This window comes from Pezoporus occidentalis, unplaced genomic scaffold, assembly GCF_034315485.1.
Source record: "Pezoporus occidentalis ecotype Australia unplaced genomic scaffold, CSIRO_AGI_Poc_V1 ctg80, whole genome shotgun sequence".
Classification (NCBI taxonomy): Eukaryota; Metazoa; Chordata; class Aves; order Psittaciformes; family Psittacidae; genus Pezoporus; species Pezoporus occidentalis.
Window position 1 is genome coordinate 437407 of NW_026916159.1, and position 24700 is coordinate 462106.

The window sequence follows — 24700 nt, forward strand, 5'->3', positions numbered from 1 at the left end:
CATTTGAAATCTCTCATCATGTCATGCCTTGGGATTAGTTTCCATTACATTACAGAAAATACTTGCACACATAAAAGTACGCTCTATGCAATTTATTAGCCCAATTCAACTGCAATCAAATGTACAATTTAATACTCATACAAAAGCTCTTTGTGCTAGACAAACCAAGTATTTCAAAATAAACAGCTTATTTTACGAACTTCTCTCACACAAAACATCTAAGAAACAGTAAAATTATTTTCTAAGAAATGAATGCCGTAAAAGTGAATATAAGCTGTTTTAATATGATCTTGGTCTTCCAATTAAGCCTTCAGTTTTATGACCATACTACCTAACAGTTTTATGTATGTTTCAGGTTATAAAACTGCAGTTAGTTACCTTTTTATAAAATTCCTGATGATGTCAGAACAGAAACGTTACATTTCAAAATAATAAAGGGGGGGGAAAAGCTAGGACAAAAGCTTTCTTCTCCGAGAATATTTTCCTTAGAGCAGAACAGAAAATCACACCACAATGATTTATATAACATACATACACTATGTCTTTAAAGCAAAAATAAAAATAGTGATACTGTTGTTATTCTAAATAATTAGTTACAATAGATACAAAACTGTTGACTTAGTTTCAGTATGAAGAATACTACTCAGTCCCAGCTCAGTCAAAGATTGTGAAGTTGGCTATCATCTTCTTTAGCATGCTAAAACATCCTGTCAACAGCCATTCATCAACTGGGGTGCAGAAGGGCTTCTTAGCTGTTGGGACTATTCCCCAAATAAGAAATAATCAAGTGTCTCAAGGACACTCACTAAGATCTGTTTCAATAAGAAGAAGTAATTCCCCTCAAAGATGAGGAGAACACTATTATCAAAACTGCTATTTTTTAAAGCTTATACAATTATTATCTAGCTAAAGAATACGAATTTTGGGGTGCACTAGTCTATGTTTTTTATACTCGGCTACTGTTAGGCTACCACCTCATAATGTAAAAATGTTTAAAAGTCTCTTACTTCAAGTAACTTCTATTAAGCTTCACTTGTCAGAAGCTTATAGTATGTCCTTCCAGTGATATGCAAGTAATTTAACATGCAAATAAAAATTAAAAAAATTATAGTAATTTTGAAGTACTGTGTTGGGCAAAATCAGAAGCAACTTCCAAAAAGAATGTTCTAGAAATCAGAAATAACCCCCTGCCTCCAAAACATACAACACATCAACACTGAAAATTGTGTCTAGACACTGGGGTGCCCTATTGAGTTTGGGGGGTTGGACTAGATGATCTCCAAAAGACCCTTCCAACCCTAATGATTAGGTGAAAACTGTGTTAAATTAATAGGATACAAAGTCCTAAGGAATTTTACCTGTGAACTGTATAATGCAGGATTCCCATAGCAAAAAAACAATGACTAAATTTTCAACACGTGATGAAGGTGCAGCAGTGCAAGCCTAATTCCAAACACTTAATCGAGACTGCATTACAAATCATACAAGGAACACATCCTCTATTTTTGTGACTTCTAGAGAAGGACTGACCAGAGGTAACATTTATTTCTGAATGATAAGGGCAAAACAATTTATCCTACACCAGCTACCACCACAACTAGTGCAAGTGAACATTTTGTTCAAGTTGCACATGACTTGGAGCATGCCTCATATACCTAACTCTACTGTATCTTAACAGATACAGGTTTGCTGGCTCTCAATTCAACTCAAACTGAGAAGCAGGCAAGATGATCTTTCCAATTCACTGGATGAAAGGTGGTCTGCAAGAATCATTAATGACCATCCCAAATTATCTTTGCTTTCAGAAGCAGTTGCACATCATATTTTTCAACTTTTTTGACCACATAAAAAATACAACTTAACAAGAAATAGCATTTCAATATTCTTTTCTCTGCTAAACATGGCTCTTTTCTAGACCATTAAGTGGGTCTCTTAAAGGTTCAAATATTCATTATGTAGTTTGATAACGATAAGAAACCTGTTCTCCACTGTCTAAATTAGTACAGTCTATGACAGAACATAAATACTAAGCACAGTCTTCAAGTGCCAGCAGCTATAATGTCCTGCTGCATTACTTGTGTTCACCTGCTCCTGTACAACATTTTCTTACAAGATTTATATGAACTATTCATGGAGTTTTGAACAGTTACAATTTAGATACATTTAAAGGGTAGAATAGTAAATCTGGCACCTCAAAACTGAAAGTCTTAGCAGTACATTCTACCACAAGTCAACATGTAAGTTTTCTTAGTTCTCTGAAGCTTTCATAATATTGAAACAATTTCATACTACTCATAACACATTAAATTGCAGAACACTTGCAAAGTAGATTTTCCACTTAGACATACAATTTCCACTTCTAGAGGTTAAAAAAAAAGCAAATTAATTACCTGTCCTTATCAACTAAGATCAATTGAAATGCACTACTGTTTTCTTAAAGGAAATATAAGGCTCTAACCATCAAGGTATCGTAGGGTCACTTGAAATGTAAACACTACATACACCTGCAACAGGATAGTGTGAGAGTCAAGTAGCTACTAATAAATCATCTTAATTCTTGAAAACCGGTTCTTGGATTTATGCCAGAGAAAACTGACCTCAGATTGTTTCTGGAACAAGACTTCTGTTAAGTGTAAAATCCTTATCTCTGCTATGTGTGTAACTGGTCTGCTAAGAGTAACAAAATATAACCTTTTTACTTTTAACTGCATCTAGTAAACACATCCTTAAAACAAGGTGGAAAATTAGCTACATATTTAAAACAACAGATCTTGGTAATATGGTAATATAAAGCCAAACATCAACTCTGATTTAAGAAAGCTTTTCATAAACATGGTTCTTAACACTAAATGCCTTTTATAAGGTGGCATGAAACACTTCTGCCATTAATATTCTTGCCTTACTTCCAACTCCTACCTTTGTTATTAATCTCATTCATTGCATCTCAGAGTCTGGCATCAAGTTAAGAACATTAGGTACTCTTAAAACTGTTATTTTAAGATGTTATTCCCTTCTCTAGCCCTTCTGTAAACTGACATTTGCTATTTCAAAGTAAGGTCTTGGAGCTTCAGTAAAGAGCAGTACCTTTCTTTAGTATACAAGCAGTCTGCCCACAACTGCAGATTACCATCTCCATCCATCTCTCTTAGAGAAAGAGAGTTATGAAATAAGTAGCCTGTGCCTAACCTTTCAAACCAAAACACTGTTGCTCCCAATCTGCATCACACTTTCCCAGCCACCATAAATAGAATGCAGAACTTGAGACCCCTGGCTCCAAAACCTATTTTCCCCTTTAGCATCTGGCCTTCTTTCCATTAATATTTCATCATAAAAATTCCAGAAAGCAGCCAGATACTAACACCACCAAGAAAAAATTGCTATAGTATTAGTAGCAAAATTATGCCTTCTACAGCATCAAACCAATTAACATTAGTTTGTACAGGCTTTAAAGAGTTAAGTATCATCTGTCCATTCTGGTTCTTAAAGATTTGGTGCTTCCCATAGAATCACAGAATGGTTAGGGCTGGACAGGACCTTAAAACCATCTAGTTCCAACCCCCCTGCCATGTGGAAGGATGCCTCTCATCATAACTGAGCTGCCTCTCCTTGAAAATAAAGCAACACACACTTCTGGAAAGGTTCCAAATTCCTTGAACTCCTTTTTAAGTCATGAGAAAAACTAGTTGGAAGACTGGACTGAAACAGCTTCGGGTCTTAACATACTTACAATACCTAATGCTTGACTATGGGTCCTCCTAAGCCTACGAGACAACATGCACAAGTTAGTAATGAAAACTAACACTATCCAGAGGTTTCTTACTGCTTGAAGACAACAATTCCAGTTCTCCCCTCGTAAGACTTTAATTAAAAACAAACCCCCAAATTACCACTTATCTACTTTATAAATAATGATCTCATCAACAAACAGCTGTAAATTCACATGAATTTATGCTTTAGAACAACCTGAATCTAAAGAATCTCTTCTGGTGAAACCCAGTGAAGATAACCAAGAGTCATAAAGAACTACTTACATACCTTTCTCTTCTGCACAGGAAAGACCTCTTGTTCTTACGTTGGAACAGTTTCCACTGACAAAGTCAAAATACATGCCATCCCTCCCTTCCCCTCTCTACCATTAAGGAAAAAAAAAAAAAAACAAAAAACTATTTTCTTACAAATATGTAAGATACTAAAAAGTCATCGCCAAAAATAATTTGCACTTACGGGTAAAAATATGTGCCTATCTGAAGCCAATATGCAATAAACCTACTGGAATACATTTTTCTTGTTAGATAACTTATTATTTAACCTCTCTATAACCCCTGTCTGGGTCACATCAAAGAGAGGTGGCCAGAGGAAACATAAGGCCGCATGGCTAAGAACAAGGTAAAGACAGCAAGATCTCCTCATCTCCTCCTTGCAACAGCTGTTGATTCAATTGTTCATGAAACATTAGTCTCAGTTTCACCTTAAGATAGGTATTTGCCATAGTCAGCAATACAAATGTTTAAATTGCCCCTAGCAGCCTGAAGCCCCTGCCTTCCCATCCAGAATCTTATGCAAGTACAGTGTTGTATTAGCTGAAGCACTCCTGCAAACATGCTACAGAAGAGCCTGGGGAAGTGCTCAGGCTGAAAGTTCCCATGTCATTCTTGGTATCTGAGGTATTACAGCTGTTCATGCTGCTGCATGGCACACTACTTAAGCTGAATGCCTGCTTCCCCTTAACCCCTGCCTCCCTGCATACCACACACATTCTTTTTCTGGGTTCTCCCAGACAAAAGCAAGAGAAGGAATGAAGGAGGAAGACAGCTTAAATATGCACTGAAGATTTAACTCTAGAAACAGACACAGCAGTGGTTTCACCACAGCTCAACCCTATTTAAACTGGCATTGCTGCAGGCTCCACCACTGTACCTCTCAGGCTCATATTCACACTTCCTTCCTCTGCTCAGCACTGGTACACATCCATCTGTGTGGCAAATAGGTTTGGGGTGCTCAGCTGCTGAGATCTTTCTTACTATTCTCCTGTGTTAGGACTGTTACGTTATCTGCTGGCTTAAGATACTTAACCAGGCTTATGGTACATATAGTCAAGACAAACAAAAGTATCAGTAAAAGACAGCAAACAGTAACAGGCTGAAGGGAACAATTCAAGAATATGACTGCAACAGCAACAAACAACTTAAATCACAACAAACTGTAATAAGAAAATGTGACAGCAACCTAAATCAACTTTTCTCAGCTAGAAATTGGTGCTATAATGGCCCTCCAGTGTTCGGAAGCAGTAGGGTGTCAGGAAATACTGAATCTACTGATAATCATCTAGCATTTTGCAAATGTTAATTAGGCTTCAGAACATGCTATGTGAAAGGTGAATAAACAAGATTTTTAATACCGGATCTCCGTAGCTTTTTCCTCTGGCATCCATGAATCTTCACCCCAATCTATTTCCTTTTCAACTCAGTATCCTACATGAAGTATCTAATTTTGGATTTTGTGACATGAAACTAGCTTAATGCTATTTTTGTTGCTAAATGCAGGATCCTGAGTCAAGATAACAAAGACTAACAGGGTTCCATAATGCTTTAGCTGACTGCAGACTGCATAGTTTACCATGGGACTAGAAGCACTGCTAGCAGTTCAGACACTTGGTATTTAAAGTGCGTAACCACACTCAGAATGATACTTAACTTGCAGAAAACAAAATAAACATCTCCCTTATGACCCCCATTTCCTGAGTTTTGATTCTGCAGAACTTGACATCATTCATGCTGGGAGATCACTCACTGACAGCAATCATTTTTTCAAACCTACAATCTCAGAAGCAAGCTTTCCTTGAGAAGTTTCATGCATTTTTAATGGTTTAGGGTTTTTTGGGGGTTGTTTTGGTGTTTGGTTTGGGTTTTTTTGTGATATTTGAATAGCAGTGAGTATTTATTAACATGCACAGAGACAAAAACAGGGAAACAGGGCACACCATAAAAAGGGCCCACCAGTGATTTATTCCTAGAATTTCATCTTGGCTGTAAAATTCCAATTCCTTTAGCAGTAAGGAAAGCAAACAGAAAACTGTCAAACTTACTCTCTAGTTCTTCTTTCTCAAAGTTTGTATTGATAGTAGAGCTGATTTTGCCCATATCCACAACAGCTTCTTCATCGTGACCCTGAAGAAACAAATGCAAGTTTAAGTTAAAACTAAACAGAACTAATTTTTTCTTAATACCTAAATATATTCTGCAGTCCTGAAGCTATTTGTCAAAAAGTTTTCTAAAACAACACGCTTTCATCTCTTAGAAATTGAGAAAGAAAATGCTACTGCAAATCTATCAATCCAATTCCTGAAGAAAACATTACCCTGAATTGAAGGAAAAATAGAATAATCAATAGATTCCATGCAATCATCTTTTGCAGTGATAATGATATCATATCTTGGATCACAACATACATTTCAAGAATGTGATTCTTCTAGGTGTATGTTCAACATCAGTGAATCTACTTTAATAAAATACCCAGCAAATCAAAAGTTCCATAAGTTAACATGGGGACAATTAGGGTGTGAGATTTTCCAGCACAAATAAGCAGCTTTGGTGAACCAAAGGTTATACAAAGGGGTGGCAAAAGAGTTGTGTAACTTAACTTGGGGGCCTCCCCTACACCAACAGTTTTAAGACCAAAAAATTTGTTTCACTCAGGTTTCAACAGACACCTTGTTAACCACACACGTATTAAACCGTATTTTTAATGCACAAAGTTAGAAAACAGCAATTGCAAGATGATTTGTTCAGATTCCATTACTACTGAAACCATACCACTCATAACACGAAAGCACAGTCCTCTAATCACACTTAGCACACTGCTAAAGCAGACCTTTAAACGCTGTCTTTTGCTCACTCTTGAAAAAAATATGCCTTAAAATAACTGAGCAATAGTAATCTCATAAATCCATCTCTGAACTGACATCGGAACTACACTGAAGTTGCCTTTCTTCAAATGTCTGCATTCTTTAGAATACAGTCCACTTGTAACAGCTCACAAATTACAGCCTCCTGGCAGAAGGCTGGAGGCTCTCCAAAAGAACTATACTGTAGTTACACTACAGGTAATGCTTTACTCTAACTGTGTCACTGCTGAAGAATATTGTCCCTGCTTTCTGCATGAATCAGTTTTCCATTAGCTCAGTCCACCAAAGTGACTTTTCTTGAGGCCACATGACAGTTAGGATGCACCACAAATAAATCTGTTTGATCACCACTTCTGGCAGCAGTCCACTGGTACATTTACATTGATCAACACAGGATCTGTGCCAGTGGTTTTTGTAAGTTAAAAAGAAAAGCCTAAATCAGGAGTCTTATAGGGACTGGGACCCCCAATAGTGTTGACATTCACCTAAACTTTGATCTTTGAATCATACAATAATGCAATGCTTTATATATAGAACAAGTTGGTCATCTCACAGGGAAGTGACAAGGATGAGAAACAACATATGTGTATAACAGCTACAAGTTAAAAATATGGTCTTAATAAAATAGGTATTTATTATATTGTGTGCACATACACACACAAAGAAAATCCTTATCTTTGTTTGAATACTGAGGAAAGTATGTTAAAGAATATGAAGATGAAAAATGGCACATAAAAAAACTATATTAGTTAATAAAAAGATAAAAGCAGTTAGACCACATAAAAAAATAAAAACAGCAGTCCTATGTAAATAGGCAAGATACAACAGTGGCAGACAGCCAAATAAACCTCTAAATAAAAGGTGATTCTGAGCTGTGTCCCTAAGAATGGTGTTTTCAAGAAAGGTGTTACACAGCAGAAGGGGAGTCTTGCATGAATGTTAGAAAAATTAGAACTCCTGCACACTCCAGACAGCTTCAATCAAATAATTCAGGTGATTAAACCAAAGCTGCACCTGAAGGGCAAATCCGCCAAAATCTTACAATTAATGAATCTATTTGAAGAATAACAAATTAGTGAATACAATGAATACAACTGATGGATCTATTAATGAAGAAGTGGCAGAAATTCTCAAAGCGTCACAGTAATAAGGTGGAAGGTGGGGGCAGGGGGTACATTCTTGGCTCCTACACCCCAAAAAGCCCTCTAGAAGATGCCTTCATAATGTATCTAGCCTCTATCTGCTCTCTCTCTTTCCCTATCTTTGGCATGGTTATCAAAAACAGTTGCAAAGTAAGTCTTAGCTCTTATCTTTACTGAAGATGGATTTTCCAGCACAGCTTGGGAAACATATTTTTACATGCATAAACCCAATAGCAAAAAGAGGTCTCCAAGGAGCACTATTAAAAAGCCTCAGATAACAATCTTTTGTTTGAAATAAGTTCAGCAAAACATTTAACTGCGTTGGTGAGGCCATAACACCACCACACACTCACCTATTTTCTATTTCTGTGTCACTGAGACGAGGGGGAAAGTTACGTGACCATGCTACACTCCAGTTCACAGAAGGAGATATACACACAGATCCTGCATGTTCCCAGAAAACTCAAAAAAAAACCCCAAATGAAAATAGGTGAAGTACTACAAATCTTCATTTTAAATGTCTTATGAGGGATAAAACCCTCTAATACTACAAAAACTGCTATTAAAAACTCTTCCACAATTAGTTCCATAGTCACAGCCAAATTGATGGAATATCCTGCACCTAACTTCCCCAATCTCCTTTTAGGACACCTGGAAGCTTTCCAAATACAGGCTTCAAGCAGTAACAAAGTTTCTCCCCAGATTATACAAACTACCACATACTGGTAGAAAATGACATACACACATGCAAGAAAATACTTTTATCTCTCAATTACATCTTGAAACTGTTACTTGCTGTATGCCTTATACCATGTTATTAATATTTGTCACCCTTTGCTTCAGTAACAGCGGTACTTTGCCAACCTTACACATATAGAAGCAGCCTTCAAACCCACATCATGTGAAAGTAACATGTCTTTTGAGATTAGATTACAGAAAGGTATGCATGCCCTTGCAAACTGTTCTATTACTATCTCAAAGTACTCAACGTATGCAAAGACTTCCCCAAGAATAAACCATTAGCAACCACGAATATCATATATGAAGAAAAAGTCTTTCAGCCTTTGTTTAGAAAAGCACAAAGCATCATTTTAACACAGCTGTTTGTGAGGCCAATAGCTAATGCCACTATAAGATACTTCTGGCACCAGTTAGACATTAAAAAAAAAAAAAACAACTAAAATTTTCAAATGCTCTATAAAACTAATTCCAAGCTACAACCTTTTCCTTGCTAAAAATAAAGTCTGTAGGGCATAGGTTCCCAGTAATTATAGAAGAACTACCATGCCACTTTAAGGAACAGAAGGGAGAGAAAAAACACTGTCGAATTCACAGCTGCTGAATCAAAACACATTCCCACTCTAGTTATCTCTTCTTTCTGAATCTTTACATACACAAACAAAAAGAGATGGGATTGTTTAAAACTCATCAACTTCCATTTTGTAGGCAGAGAGAATGAATTCATCCTAGAGCAAACACTCCTCTGCTGATTACCATCCATTTCATGTGAAATTAGATGTACAATAATCCCACAGATGCCCAAAAAGCAGCAGATGAAGACAAGGCAAAATAAAATTACTAACTTGGAACGTACATAACCTTTCAGTCACGAGACAGAACAATGAAGTAGGGAAAAAAACAACACAAGCAGCTACCAAGGTGCCCCAGGGAGAGATTAAACCTTCGCCTTTGGTTTGCTTTTCCACAATGAGATGGTAATTTATAAAAATAAATCCAGAGTACTTCAAGGAAATTAAAAATAAATAAATAAATAAATAACGTCATCCTAGAACACTGTATTAAAATACACCAAGTATACTTTTTCCTAACACCAGATTTGTGGATACTCACAAACATAGTGTAGAAACAACCTTCCAGTAAAACCCTCCTATTCAGCCAGAGGTACCTACATATACTACAGCATGTCTTATCAGCCTTCTGACTTTGCCCTGCATGAAAATGAAACACCTTTTCAACTGTTGCAGACCAGACAAGACTTTCAAATACTCTTTGCTCTAGCAGAATCCCATCAGATCTCCTCTTGCTACCTCCCATTTTCAAATGTCTTAGTCCAGGAGAAAAAGAGTAATGCCCTTTTTATTGCAGACAAACAAGTATTCAAAAATTGTTTATGCTTTATTTACCTTCTCGAGTATTTGTCTTCACTTAGCATAATACAGTTTCTGTACCTAAAATATTAGACTCATAGAATCATAGAACAGTTAGGGTTGGAAAGGACCTCAAGATCATCTAGTTCCAACCCCCCTGCCATGGGCAGGGACACCTCACACTATTACAGTTGTATGTTTTTTTAAAGTAGTATTTAGGAAAAAGGTCAGTCCTAAACTGCATGCATCATTAAGGAAAGCACTCAAGTTTGCAAGAACACCTCCAGCACCATGTCTTAGTTACCACCTAGTGGATTGGCACAAATATGACGCAGAGAATACTAAATTTAAAGGGAACTTTCCACTGTCATCTGTACAAGCTCTTCTCACCATGCAACTCAACTAATTTTACGCAGTCACATACATATGCCAGACTTCAGATGGGCACACTGCCAAAAAGCATTACTGAAAAAACACTTTCAAGAGATACAACTTGCAAGCAACAAATGTTTAAGGTACTTGAAATGCAACTCAATCAATTCATTCTAATGATAGCGATCATACAAATGGCTGATATAGTTAACCAGAAACCTCTGAAATCTAAGTAGAATACAGTAATTATGTTGAGAATAATTTTAACTCACCATTTAAAGCCATTATTTAGCTAAGTCAATGTTTGTATGCCACGTTTACATCCCCTCAGCCCCAAGTTCTTCCCCAACAGAGTTGGGCACTACCTGCAGCACCAGAAGAGATAGCCCTAGCGCTCATCAGAGTAAACAAGCAGAGCACAAAGAAGACACAAACAAAAAAAAAAACAAAAAACCACCATCCCCCCCCCAAAAAAACATTACATTACTACTTTCATGCTACAAAGAACCTTCACTGCAGCACTTATTCAAGTAGATGGGGGGCGGGGGGGGTGACAGACACAAAAGGAGAAAGAAACCCACAACCAACCAAACCTAAACAAGGGGGTGGGGGGTAGTGTTTTGTATTTATGTACAAATATTTTAAAACTAATCTTTTTTTATAGATAGATACAAACCCATTTATATTCTCACACAGCTACTGAAATACATTGTTCAGATTAATTAAGAACCAGTAGGGTCATTCATGTTTCATTTTCACAACAGCATTTCCCACGAGGCTTGTTTCAGAAACCTGCATTCCTATTCCAAGCACACAATACTCCATGTAGTCAGGAAACAATATATCCCTGATTTACAGAATGCACACACAGCCTCTTTTCCATTCACTCTCAGAACTGCAAGCTAATAGGCATCAATAATCTAATGAAAAAAATAAAAGTCAAAAAAAAAATCTCAGGCAAGACCAGTGTTATCTCCTAATTTTGTAGGACTGCAAGTCCACCAGTGACACAGCAGCCCTGGAAGTCATAAGAAAAGACACCAGAAAATGAATGTATTTATTAATGCCATCTGTCACACTCTATGCAGAATTCAACGGTTATCATTCTACCTCTGGCAATTATCAGCACTAAGTCTACACTCTATGACACCCATTGATATCCATACAGAGCACTCAGTACACTTAGCTAAGAGTGAGTAAACTGGGAAGTGCTTTTTCACGTGGTTCACCTGCAGGAATGGCCAATAGCAGCGCTTGGTGAGTTCTAAATATATTGTTTTACTTCTCTGTCAGACTGATTCTGCTTTTAAACCGGAGGTAAGATGAGCCTATGGTGGGCAAGAGGGCAGGCATCTCCAGTTGCTACCTCCTGGAAGGACAGCCAGGATACAAGAAAAAAAAAAAAAAAACCAACAAAACACAACAGTTCTTTCTAAATAGTAGTAAGCGAGGGTATTGGAACTACATGATCTTCAAGGTCCCTCTCAATCCAAACCATTCTATGATTCTATGACTGTTCAGGGTATTGAACAGTCTTCAGCTGAACTGCACAAGCAATCCTACAAATGCATTTGAGGTAAATTCTTTGAGCACAGTACTGGTCTACCCAGCAATACTGTATCTTCGTAAGTTGCCAAAGTGATGAAACACTACCAGTTCTAAATCAAGCAATCAACCTAACAGCCAAGGAAAAATGTACCAAATATAAATGGGCACCATCTCATTTCGTCAGCATACAAATTTTAGATAGCTTTGCCTCTAAATATATATGGATGAAAATTATTAATAATTCACAACCAGAACACTCGCCAGGTTTAAACTAGGAAGCATACTATATTGATGGGTTCCCCTTTGTGTTTGCTATGGTTTCATTTGCGCAGGAACAGCAGCTTTTTCCCCCTACTATCATAGTAGTGGGTACTGGTCACACACTGCAGCAGACTGTAGTACAGCTCACAGGTTTTGGTGTCACCACCCCCTACACCACCACCCCCCCATACCACCACCCCCCTTCCTGTGAATCTCATCTGTGGTTATACAATTACTAATTTATACAACTATCCTCACATGTAAATGAAGACTCCTCCTAATCAAAGCAATACTCAGATCCTCACAGGAAGGTTTGATGCTTAGATTTCAGCAACACCATAGTTGTAATCAAAGAGGCTTGGAATACTTAGAGAAGTTTTTCTAGCCTACTAATCCTCTAATTAACTGCTCAACTTACCCTACTAAATACATTTGACCAATCTGCTTCTAGAAGACTTACCAAACAAAACCAAACAACAACAACAAAAAAAACACACCAAACCAAAAAGCCAGAAGAGCTATACAAACCTTGCTTGGACAAGTACGTCCAATAGACAACACAGACTTCCATAGGACTGTCCAGAAGTTGTATTTTACTTTTACTTTTCCAAAACTGTATGTGGAGGACAGTGAAGACAGACACGTATGTGTGTTACTTTAAAAAAAAAAAAAAAAAGGAAAAAATGCCCACACACACAAAAAACACCATACCAGAATTTGGGGAAAAAAGTAGTTCTAAACACGTTCACATTTTGTTTATTGCACAGTTGAATATCTAATATTTATAAAAAACTTTATTTCAGTGGTTCTAGCAGGCCACTGTCACAGTGAGCACCATAACCTGCAAGTTAACCCATGTTTCATACAACTCGGACACTAGTCCTTGATCAGTACACACAAAGTGCTTATGTTAATCAGAACACAAAATTAAATTGGGAAAAAAAGTCAGGAAGAGGAGGAAGCATAAACACTAACAATAGAGTGGTCACACTAGTGACTGGCTGCCAACTACAGCACACCGTAGAAATCTGTCCAAAAACAATGAATTAGAACAGACACGAGAAAAAGGGATACCTTGATTTATATTAAGGCATTACTAAAATGCAAGAGAATATTTGTTTAAAATTAGAAGCCTGTCTGAATTCAATCTGAGTGTTTGGCAAGCCAGAAAATCTACCACCTGCATAAATTTAGCAAATAATCTCATCAATCTGACACATGAGATCAAGTTCCATACCTAACATTATAGTAGTCATTTTACGAAGTTGCATTTTATCACTGCCTCACAGACTAAATTTCATTCAACAAATTCATAGCTTCATTCACTTTGATTTCTAGAATTACAGATAGAAAAGCAGTAGAGGAATCTTTATAACTAGTCACCTCGGACTTTTGTCTTCTAGGACTCGGACTTCTAGTCACCTCGGACTTTAGTCTTCTAGGCGTGACCAATGGGTTCTGTGTCCAGAGCACAATGAAAATCAAAAACTGATCACTGCATTACAGAGACCCTAACAAACAAGACCACTGCATTCACATGTATTTTAACATGTCTAAATGAAACTCTTTACTTCTTACATTCACACAAGATAATAGAAAAATTAAGTGGTCATCTTAAAAAAAAATCATATAATCCAATCCAGAGGTCTTCAAAACTCTATAGCATAGGAAAATTCCATCCAATAGATTTTAGTTTCCAAGGAACTCTAAAGTAGTAATCCCTCTTACACACTGCACTGCAGTTAAACAGCAGCGATAAAGACTAGCCTGTACAAGAGCTAAACAGCTTGTAACGCTGACACCAGAGTTCACTCCTTCACTATACAAATCCCCATAGTTTTGCAGCTATGCTACTGACGTTTGAAGAAAACACTACCTCTGTGATCATTTTATCTCAGTTACATAGCTCATCAAGTTCATTTTTGTCAGAAGGAACAATGAATATGCTATTTCAAGTATCTTTACCAGAAAATTCTCTGCTGTACCTGCACAAAATTACTGAAAGCCACATTTAATAACCTTTAAATTAAGAAAAGATGACTCAAAATAGGGGAAAGCAGAGCAGACAACAAAAAACCACACACACATCGGAGGAAAAGAACAACAGCAGCACAACAGCAGCAAACACTGAAACATGCTGCAAATCTACTATTATACTCTCACAACTGTAAAAGCACACTTCCTTTCTGAATTAAGCCAGTTACTATGATTAAGCAATTCTTGCGATGCAGAAAATATCTTCCCTAATACAGAAATCTCTACTTCAAGTATTATTTCTACCCCCAAATCTTTCAAAGATTTCTTCCCACAACCACTGAGTCTAAGGTAGCACACCATTCTGAGATACAGCTGCTACATACCACTTGCAGAAAAGCACATTCAAACCATTATCAAGTTATATAGCTGCTGTCTACGTACAGGTTGCATTTTCTTCCCTGGATGAGCTTCTTCCATGCTGATGTGCAGAAGCAGAGTATGTCCTTGTACAAGACCCCGTAATGAACCTCCCAGGAGATCAGAGACTGCGCATACATGACTGTCTTAGCTCACTCTGCTTGACACAGATGCACTCCAGGAAATGGCTCCCCAGCCCCACAGCCAATCGCTCCCTTGTGAGTCTCATCTCCCAGGGCACAGACTGCAGCTCCCTCAGGGTCGTTCAAAAGCAGAATGGGCAAGACAGCAAGCTTTCAACTGAAGCTCTGACAATTCCAAAAAAGGAGTGAAACAGAGCTCCACACAACACTTTCTGCATCAACAGCAGCTAAGAAGAGCTCCAAGGTTATAATTTTTGCTCTGATCCAAGACTTCATTAGCACTACAAAATGAAAGCACATTTGCACTTTGGGTCCCAGAACAGAACAACCCAGATGTCAAATATCTGCTAAGTTGGTTTACAGCTGTATTATTGACCTTTCACTGAACACTCATTCCAAAGCAATTTTGGTTTTGGTGTTGTTTTTTTTCTTTTTCTCCCTACAAAAGCCGTATCTTCTTGTTTATCATTTGATTTATTTTAAATCAGAGCTTCCCAAAAAATCCTCCCCCCCCCCCCCCCCCCCCGCTGTTGAGATAAAAAATGGCACGCTGTTAGCTAAAATTCATTACATGTCTCCTTCCAGAGTATGATTACTCCCTGTTTCAGGCACAATACGAGTAGCTATATTTCTTTCCTTAAGCCAGCCTTACAAAAATGCAACGCAACCTCCACTCTAGCAGATCAGATTCAGAGCTTTTCTTCATCACTGACTTACCCTAATCTCCTTCTCCCATCAAATAACACATAGAAAACCTGGTTCTTTAAGGCATTATGCGTAACTTAACCTTCATGACATGACACTGCCTTCCTTCCTTGATCTTTTTCATTCTTTCAGTCATACTTCTTGGATGATGAGAACTCTAGTAACAAAGCTGGACTGGTGCCACCCCAGCCAACAAGGCAAGTAACATCCTGGTCACAAACTCAAGATAAGCACCATCAGCCAAAGAAATGCACTGTAAAGATGGTATTTACCACCTAGCAGTTCAGAAATCGGAAGACTACACTGAGCTCCCATCACTGCCTCTCTCAGTTTAGAAAATTCTCCAAGTGTAATACAAATATTCTCAGCCAGTGCTGATAAGAATTTAAAAGTAGTTTGTTTCCATTCTGAAAACAGACTTTCACTCTTACACGCCTGTGAATCTTTTCACTTCCAAACTATTGAAGGCCTCTCTGTTGCTTTCCATAAATGACAGTAAACTAAATGACTCACACAGGAAGAACAGTTAAACTGTATCAGAAATCCTATCTCAGTGCCCTCTTCTCAACTAAGCATGCTAAACCAAACCTATTCTTTTCCTCATACAGTTCTTCAGCTACTCAGATGAATACCCAAACAGCTATGCTGAATTGTGTTGTGCTGGCTCTCCCACACTTGAATGCAGTTGTCCTTAGTCTAAATCTGCACTAGAAGTACTTCAGCATCTAGAATTTGGTTGGTTTAGCTTGAGGCAGGCAGGGTGGTGAAAAGGGAAGCAGGGCTGCCTATTCCTTTGGTATTGGAGGGGATGCAGGGTGGGAGGGGGAGGCTGAGAATCACACCTTTGCTTATTTTATTTTGGTACATTTTGGAAAGAATATTTACTTGGTTTAGAAACTTAATAAACCGCTCTGAAGCAATTTACTGAAACCTCTTTCTAGTCTGTAGTCAACCAAATAAAAAACCCACAGGTTTTTCATTGTAAGCATGGAAGCTTTATTCATTTAAGAAAAAAAAATAGAAAGCAAAGAACACGCCCATGTAAAGCCAAGCTGTAAAACCCAATATTTAAAATCTAAACAAGTTGTTTTTCAAACAGATGGAAGCTTTTGTCTTTTAAGTCCCACACCAAAATACTTTGTGGATAAGTGTCTGCTCTTACCCAAGAATTAAAGAATAAATACCAGGCAAATGCTTCACATTAGATGAAGAACACCACAACAACTTCAAACTGTAACTGCCTCAACATGCTTAGCTACGCAAATATTCTAAAACAAACTGTAGGCAAATATATTCAAAATTACCACATTCTTGAACATGTTCAGTGACAACACTGAGAACTCGGAGCAAAACTATTTGTACTGCAGCAGTATTTCAACCATATGCTTTATGCTGCAAAAGCATCCTTATGAAGTGTATAAAGGATTTTCGGGGGTTTTAAGAAGAAACAGAAATATAAGTAGCTACTATGAAACATATACTTTTTCCATCAATCGTTCCTTCTTAATTTTCACCTTTATACCTCTTCCAGATCCACTTTTCTGAGCTTACCTCTGGTTATAAAAGTACTTTCTTTGAAAGACAGGTCCAAAAAATATGTATATATTCTCCAGACAGAAAAGAAGGATTTCATCTGAGCTGTTTGCTCTTTGCAGAACTTTTAATCTTTTCACAGAAGCAATATAAAGTCCATGATTTCCTTGTATGCAATACAGGCTTCCATTAAAAATTCCCTCAAAAACAACTAAATTGAACTAATTCCAAAACCTCTGTTAACCATGGGGAAGAATGCAGAAATGTTAACAATGGATTAGAAGAGTAGTTTTCACAGCATTTGTTATGACTAGTTTCGGGATCAATCTGTAAAAATATCCCCCATCACATCTTACAGCAACACCAGCCTTAAGACACCAACAAGCTGCATATATTTTTTGAGCCACAAATGAGAGTGCTATTACAATCCAAGTCTATCATGAAGTATGGCAGAAAACTGCCTTCCTGCAGGGTCTGCAGAGTCTCCAGCAGGCAGAGCTGTGTTTAATCTGCTGTTCTGAGATGGCAGAACACAAGTACATTTCTCCTTAAGTGGCTACAGTGAGCAGAACCATGCTCTCAACAGGATTTACCATGAGCTTAAGACCAGAGCTATCAAACCTAGACAGACAGCAGAAGGAAACTGAGCACTCGTTTGCTTGAAAAGAGGCCATACTGATGTCCTGGGTTTAGCAGTAGCTAAACTGCTAGTAGCAGTAGCTAGACTGCTACTGCTAAACCCAGGACAACTGACATTCCCTCACATCTAGCCCTGTAAATTGGTAGATCTGGCATGACATTTGTACTGGTAATTAAAATCCTGGGAGATGGGTTAGGAGGGTGTTCGAGCTACATCCATAATCTAAACTTAACCCTTCCTTGAATGAACAAATTATACAAAATGAACATGATGATCTTTTCTAATGCTGTAGCTCAAAAAATCCAATCCAGCTCACTACCATGTTTCATCATGTATCTGAAAGGAGAGCATCAAACTCAAAGCACCTCACTTTAAAAAAAGAGCATAAAACCCAAGAAATACCCATGAGACAGTAAGACAACACTGCTAAAAGAGACTTTATTTTGGAGAGAGGAGGAGGGAGCCAGGTCACGGGAAAGTCAGGAGGGGAAGCAATATTATAGGGCAGCATGTCAGAGCAAGTTGTATGACAAGCTGTCTGTTAGTATGACAGACACCACTACAGATGGTCTTGTTCAGCTTTTTAAATGGGAACCTACTGACTCATATTAAGAAGAGCCACTTCCTACAGGTGTTCTATTACACACAAATCTGAGCCAGTCCTCTAAGGACATCACAGAATCATTAGGGTTAGAATTGAAGTCTGGAGATCATTTAGTCCAACCCCTCTGCCAAGGCAGGGCCACCTAGAGCAGGTTACACAGGAATGTGTCCAGGTGGGTGTTGAATGTCTCCAGAGAGGGAGACTCCACAACCCCCCTGGGCAGCCTGTTCCAGGGCTCTGTCACCCTCAGCGCAGAGAATTTCTTCCTCATGTTGAGGCAAAACTTCTGTTTTAGTTTACGGCCACTGCTCCTCATCCTGTCACTGGGCACCACTGAAGAGTCTGGCACCCACCTTTGAGATATTTACATACATTAATGAGATCGCCTCTCGGTCTGCTCCAGACCAAACAGGCCCAGCTCCTGCAGCCTCTCCTCACAAGAGAGATGCTTCAGACCCCTGATCATCCTTGTCTGCTGGACCCTCCCCAGTAGCAACTTGTCTTTCTTGTACTGAAGAGCCTGGAACTGGACACAGTACTCCAGATGTGGCCAGATGTTATTTCCTTAGCAAAGGAACACAGAAACCTTCACAGGTAGTGGTTCATCATTTAATGAATTAAACACATCCATAAAAATCAAGAGTTTGACTGCCTACAAGTATTTTACAGATACAATCTCCGCATAACAGCTAGTTCCCAAGAGGTACATCTGCATGGGCTACTTCAGCTTGCCTCACTTTGTATTGGGACATACAATTGCAGCTGAGCGTTTCCAGACAAAAAAAAAAAAAAAAAAAACCAAAGAAAGAAGAAAAGAGGGAGGGGGAAGAGGAAGAAGAAAAAAAAACCAAAAGATAGATGTGTTCTGTGCAAATATTCTCTGGTGTATTGCTCCAGTAGTAAGCAAAGTTTCTCAGCACACTGCAGGACAGCTGTCACAAGCCACAGAGACACCGTCAGCAAGCATGAGGCAGATCTCTACTTCGAGCCCTCCTGATGTTACACAATTATACACCATTCTGAGCTGCATACTTACTCTCGAGAGGATACCAGTGATATTTATAATCTGAATTGTCATCAACAGCAAGATTACTATGTACTCTATTGTACAGGCTACTTCATTAATTATCCTGCAGTTCTGATCTGGACATACTGAAAAATGTGAAATTTTTAGAGTACTTATTTCTGGACTCTAAAACATTCCTCAGTAGAGACAGATTTAAGAAATTCACTGCATTCAAAAGGAACACTACCAAGAATTTAACATTCATAAACATGAGGTCACCATGCAAATGGCATTGAGTTAGGCTAGGGGATCTGGGGGGGGGGGGGGGGGGTTGCTGTTGGGTTTTGAGGTAGGTTTTTTGGCAAAAGAATGAGGATGCTCTCTAAATTCAAAGCTGCTCTACAACAGATCTCTATTGCTTGCCTTTACCTAAATTCATCTCTAGGCATTTTGGCACCATTTTTGAGAGATATTCTAATTTTTTATCCTACAAAAGTCTTGGATCACCTTGCATGTTCAGAAGAACTATAAACCAGGGCTGTTTCAAGACTATTATGGCCACCTAACCAAGGGCATACTTAAATGCTCTACAATCACTTGTAGAAATATTAAACATTCATCTCCTAGAATAATACATGGCACAGAAGTGAACAGCTGGTGAGTCCAGATATGAAGCAGCATAATACGGGGCAGATAATTTTATCTGGTATGTAATGACATTATTTGAAGTACAAGTGGAGGAAAGGCTTGCTTTCCCTGACAGCAGATCCTCAGGAAGCAAAGAGAAAAGGAAGTAAAACTCCGAGTCTGCTCATGACCACTGCAACTGGAATCTCAGCTTGAGTATAACTGCTTGGAGAATGGAGAGATACCATGCACATACCACTTTCTCTTCTTCTCACAATAGTTTGACTAGACATTATAACATTCCTGCCTTACATTAGATCTGATGTTTCCCTGATCATAGAGTAAATATTTAATTCAGATGTCAGGGTTGGTTTTCCAAATGACTGTTTTGTTTTGGTTCACCAGGTGTTTTTGTGAGGTTTGTTTGGGGTTTCTTTGTTGTTGGTGTTTTTTTTTTTGCCAGCTTCACAAGTTGAATCAGTTTATGGGAAAGGAGACAAGACAAAGGAAGAATGACACATCCCCTTCAGAGACCAGGAACTACTCAATCCAGCTCAGCCTCAGCATGAAGCCATATCTTAAGACATGTACTTACTTGCCGAAATTCTTCCATTCTGAAGCAAAACAGAGTATCTTTAAAGGCTGAAATAGCCTTTATAAGGGAAGACGTTGCTAGACAAAAAACTGTCAACTTCAAACTTCCAGAAGTCAGCCCAAGATCCTTCAGATGGCTCACTGAAGGGACACAGCCACAGTCAGACCACAGTTCCATGCACCTTAAGCTGTACAACACCTTCCAACAGCACAAGTACAAGCTCAAGGAAAGACTGATTTTAAGTGAAATTAGAGTATGCACAACTAGGAATTTAGATGGGTTTTTGCCTTTCATATTAACTTATAGAAGACAGAAACTTATCTAGCCTTGCATAAAAATTCTGCTGCCATGACTTTCTTGTAAGGCAAATTTGAACTTGCAGAGTAAGATTACACCAGATCTACGCTCCTTGAGATGCAAGTATAGCAATTTTCACCAGCTGGCTTCAAAGCATCAAGTCATGCCCCTAGATACAAACTCTCCTCCTGCATTCTCTGCCTTAACTTGAAAAGAAGATTCAAAAGCTTTAAGATGCCCTCACAAACACAACTGATCCCATTAACAGATGGAAAACTAAAATACTAAGTCAAATACACACTAAACCAAACATTAAGACAAACATAAAATACATCATCTAGACTGGAGACCTAAGCAGAAGACCTTCCAGCAATATGAATTCAATACACTACATCCGACGCCTGCAAGAATTTCATGTTATCATTTGTAATTCAGGATTTTCTAACTAGTAGGGAACCTTTAAATACTGGGGAAAAAAATGCAGGAGTTGATCTAATCAATGGCAACTGCATCTGGCAGCCAATTGAGTTTTCTACAAACATCAGACAAGGGAAAATAGACAATAAGGGGAATAAAACTGCATGACATTTCCAGTGATTTAGAAACAGAGCCTCCAGAGTAAGTAGGTCTTTCTAATGCTAACAAACGTTACACAGCCATTTACACAGAATTCAACATTTGCTTTTACTGTGACATATAAAATAGGAACAACTACAGCTTACAGCCCTGGGGACATGTTATTATATCTGCAGTGGGATATCTTAATTACATATGTATTAATGGAAATTTAAAAATCTTGACCATTTTATTTCTGAGGTGAAGAACACTTTCACTAGAAGGCTTTTGGCAAGCAAACCAAGCTTTCCTCAGTCCATGATCCCAAAAGACTGTTTTCTACCTCAAGCTGATACAAGAAAGAATTTGAAAAATGAAATACAAGATACGTCAGAAACAACAGTCAAGAACTGTAATACTGAAGCTTTTCCGTCTACAGATAAAAGCAAAATGTAAAGAAATATTTAAATAGGAAAAACTTGAATGCACTTGTCCCTCTAGGAAACTCCCCATGTTTCTAATGTTAAAACTTTCATTTGCCTAGATCATATGTATATTATAAGCATATCCATCCCTTTTTCCAAATGTTACTTCAATTAAGTCAGGGCACACACAAAGAAATTAACCTGTCCACCAAATTATTTGCTATTATTCTCACATTTCTGACTCTACAGGAAAAAAAAAAAAAAAAAAAAAAAAAAATCAACCTGTAAACCAGGCTGGAAAAGTGTCACCAAACAGCACCCTGTTAAAACGTCCTAAATACAGAACGGAGTCAAACTGGTTTATACTACATGCTAACGTCATCCAACAAGATTGTATCTGAAAAACGATAAGGCTCTCAACTTCGGTAGAAAAATCATACTTTTTTGTTGAAATTTTACTAAAGTCTTCTATTTAGGGGAATATGACATCATAGCTTTTGGCTATCTTAACATCAATTTCAGAGCTTTTGACTGAAATGTAATTAACTAGAAATAATAATTACATATCTGATTTTAAAAACCTTTTACAGACTTTCCCAAAAAACGAGGTTTCCAAAAGATCTGTCTTCAAAATTTGAATCAGTTTCCACTGTTATTAAATCAACACTAGCAGAAGTAGGAAAAAACATAAAGCAAAATCATTCAAGCACAAAGAAACAAATAAATGGCCATTTTAAAATATTTATAACCAGGCCAACTGTCTACTGAAAACTATTTTTGTTGTCTGAGGCCCCTGTGCATTGACAGGGACTCAAAGAAAGGGTAACACATCCTTTTGTCACTGGGACAGAGAAACTGTGCCAAAAGGAAGCTCTCCCTTTAAAGGGAGACTGAACCACTTAGTTTAAAATTACAGCATTCATACCAGGACACTAGGGGGAACCTGAAAACCGTTCACTTCAGAAACCACTTGTATTTGCTGATGCTGTTATTAACCCCAAGTTTGCACTCACGGACAACTTAATCAGATGTATGAGGGGAAGATAACTTTCTTCAGACCACTGAGGTCATGATGCTTAAACACATTAAATTTAGTCTTACACGCACCACAACGGGAAAAAAACATGAAATTTTGATGACCTCAGAAAGGAAGCTATTGTACAATAGTACAGAGCACTACCATCATTCCCTATATTCTTATGGTTCTTTCAGCCTTTTCTACTGAAGAAAACTATAAAGCTGCAGACTCGAGTAGCAATCCCCTGTAGAAGGATGTTAAACAAAAAGTTGCTGAAAAGACTGCAATGCATATACACTTAATGTTTAGGAAATGCAACAATGAAAGCAGCCTGAGGTTTATTCTGTGTATTTGAAGCTTATTTCCACTTTTGACTAATTCCATAACGTAACTGTGGTTTTTGTAACAATGTAATATTATTAGCAACTTACATTCACAAACATGCATCATTAACTTACATTCACAGTATCATCATGAACACATTGCACAATTATACCACAGTTCAAACTTCTGGAACCACTGTGTCATCAGGATTCACTTCTGCTCTGGGTCTTGCTTTGAATTTGCAAGGTAATCCCACATTTGTAAAAACTTTAGAAGAACTGAAGAGACAAAGACAGGCATGCAGGTTTGAAAGATGTCATTAGTAGCATTGACAGCCCATCTCTTTGTGAGAAGACAGATGAAGGAAGAGGGTGGTGGAAGACAGAGTTCATCAGCGGTTTCCTGAAACTCACCCCTTTTCTTTAAATAATAATTTTCTTAACAGCTCTGTGTACATATTGACACTTTAAAGCAGCATTACTTTCCACAGCTAAACTTTATCCTCTCCCCTCCCTCACTTTCCTCCCCCCCCCCAAAAAAAAAAACAAACTTTCAGATAGATAATCATGTATCTTCCAGGTGTGGCAAACTAACTTGAGTCAAGTCTTTTTTACTAATGTTACCAATATCAAATAATGCATATTAATAGAAAGCAAAACAATTTATCGTTAGACTCAGTCTTCAAGGTCTTTTCCAAACTGAATGATTCTATGACTGTGATTCTCATGTAGACATCAGTGCCAACACTGCTGAGCTGGAATACCCTTAACATTTAACATTAATCCTGAAGCATTGACTCAAAAATTTTGCAAACACTTTCCTCTTCACAATGATTTTATGAACAAAAAGCAATAAAACCACAAAAAAAACTTCTGCTGAAGTTGCTTTTATTAGAAATTCATGAAATTACAGAGGAAAACTCTACCTATTCTAAATTAAGAAGCCACTGAAGGAGCTGCTATTCATAACAGGACAATATATGATCTAAGAAGCTATGAACATAACTCTCCCAAATTATACCACCCTGACAGTAAGGAACCACATCTTTACAAACACATCATGAGCAGGCCTTGTATTACAGATGCTTCCTACTGTAGTAACAACCAGACACTCAAAAAAAAAAAAAAAAAAGCAGCACCAGAAAGTATTTAAAACCAGAAACCTCACTGAGCCCTCAGATCCAAGGAAAGACAAATTGCCCTGGGCTCAATCCTAGACTTGTCCGTTGTGCTGCAGCTGTAGGCTGAGTGGCACTTTCTATGACAAAAAGACTTGCTTGTGCTCAAGTGGGATCTTAGAATGCCACGACAGGACCACATCAATTACTCAGTTTAAAGCAAGCAATTCTGGCTGTTTCATTACATTTAGATTCTGAACAACTTTGATGTAAACCATTATTCCCATTAATAAGACTTCTGGCAAACTGCTTGCTTGTAAGTTTAACACATTAACACACACAACCAGCTGAGGACATTTAAAGAGCAGCTATCTCATCTACA

At 37.9% G+C, this 24700-nt stretch overlaps 1 protein-coding gene across 10 annotated transcripts in view; it reads right to left on the reverse strand.

The window, feature by feature from the left end:
* The window catches only part of SLC4A7 (solute carrier family 4 member 7), an 85082-nt gene that overhangs the window by 43839 nt on the left and 16543 nt on the right, over positions 1 to 24700 (reverse strand). For 6 of the 10 annotated variants that reach the window (XM_062603579.1, XM_062603580.1, XM_062603578.1 and 3 more), the window contains exon 2: positions 6086 to 6167. In XM_062603579.1, coding sequence (XP_062459563.1) covers positions 6086 to 6167 — 82 coding nt within the window. Of the gene's footprint in view, positions 1 to 6085; positions 6168 to 14695; positions 14715 to 14753; positions 14920 to 24700 lie in introns of those variants that run through there. The other 4 variants (XM_062603583.1, XM_062603582.1, XM_062603574.1 and 1 more) reach the window with 3 other exon arrangements.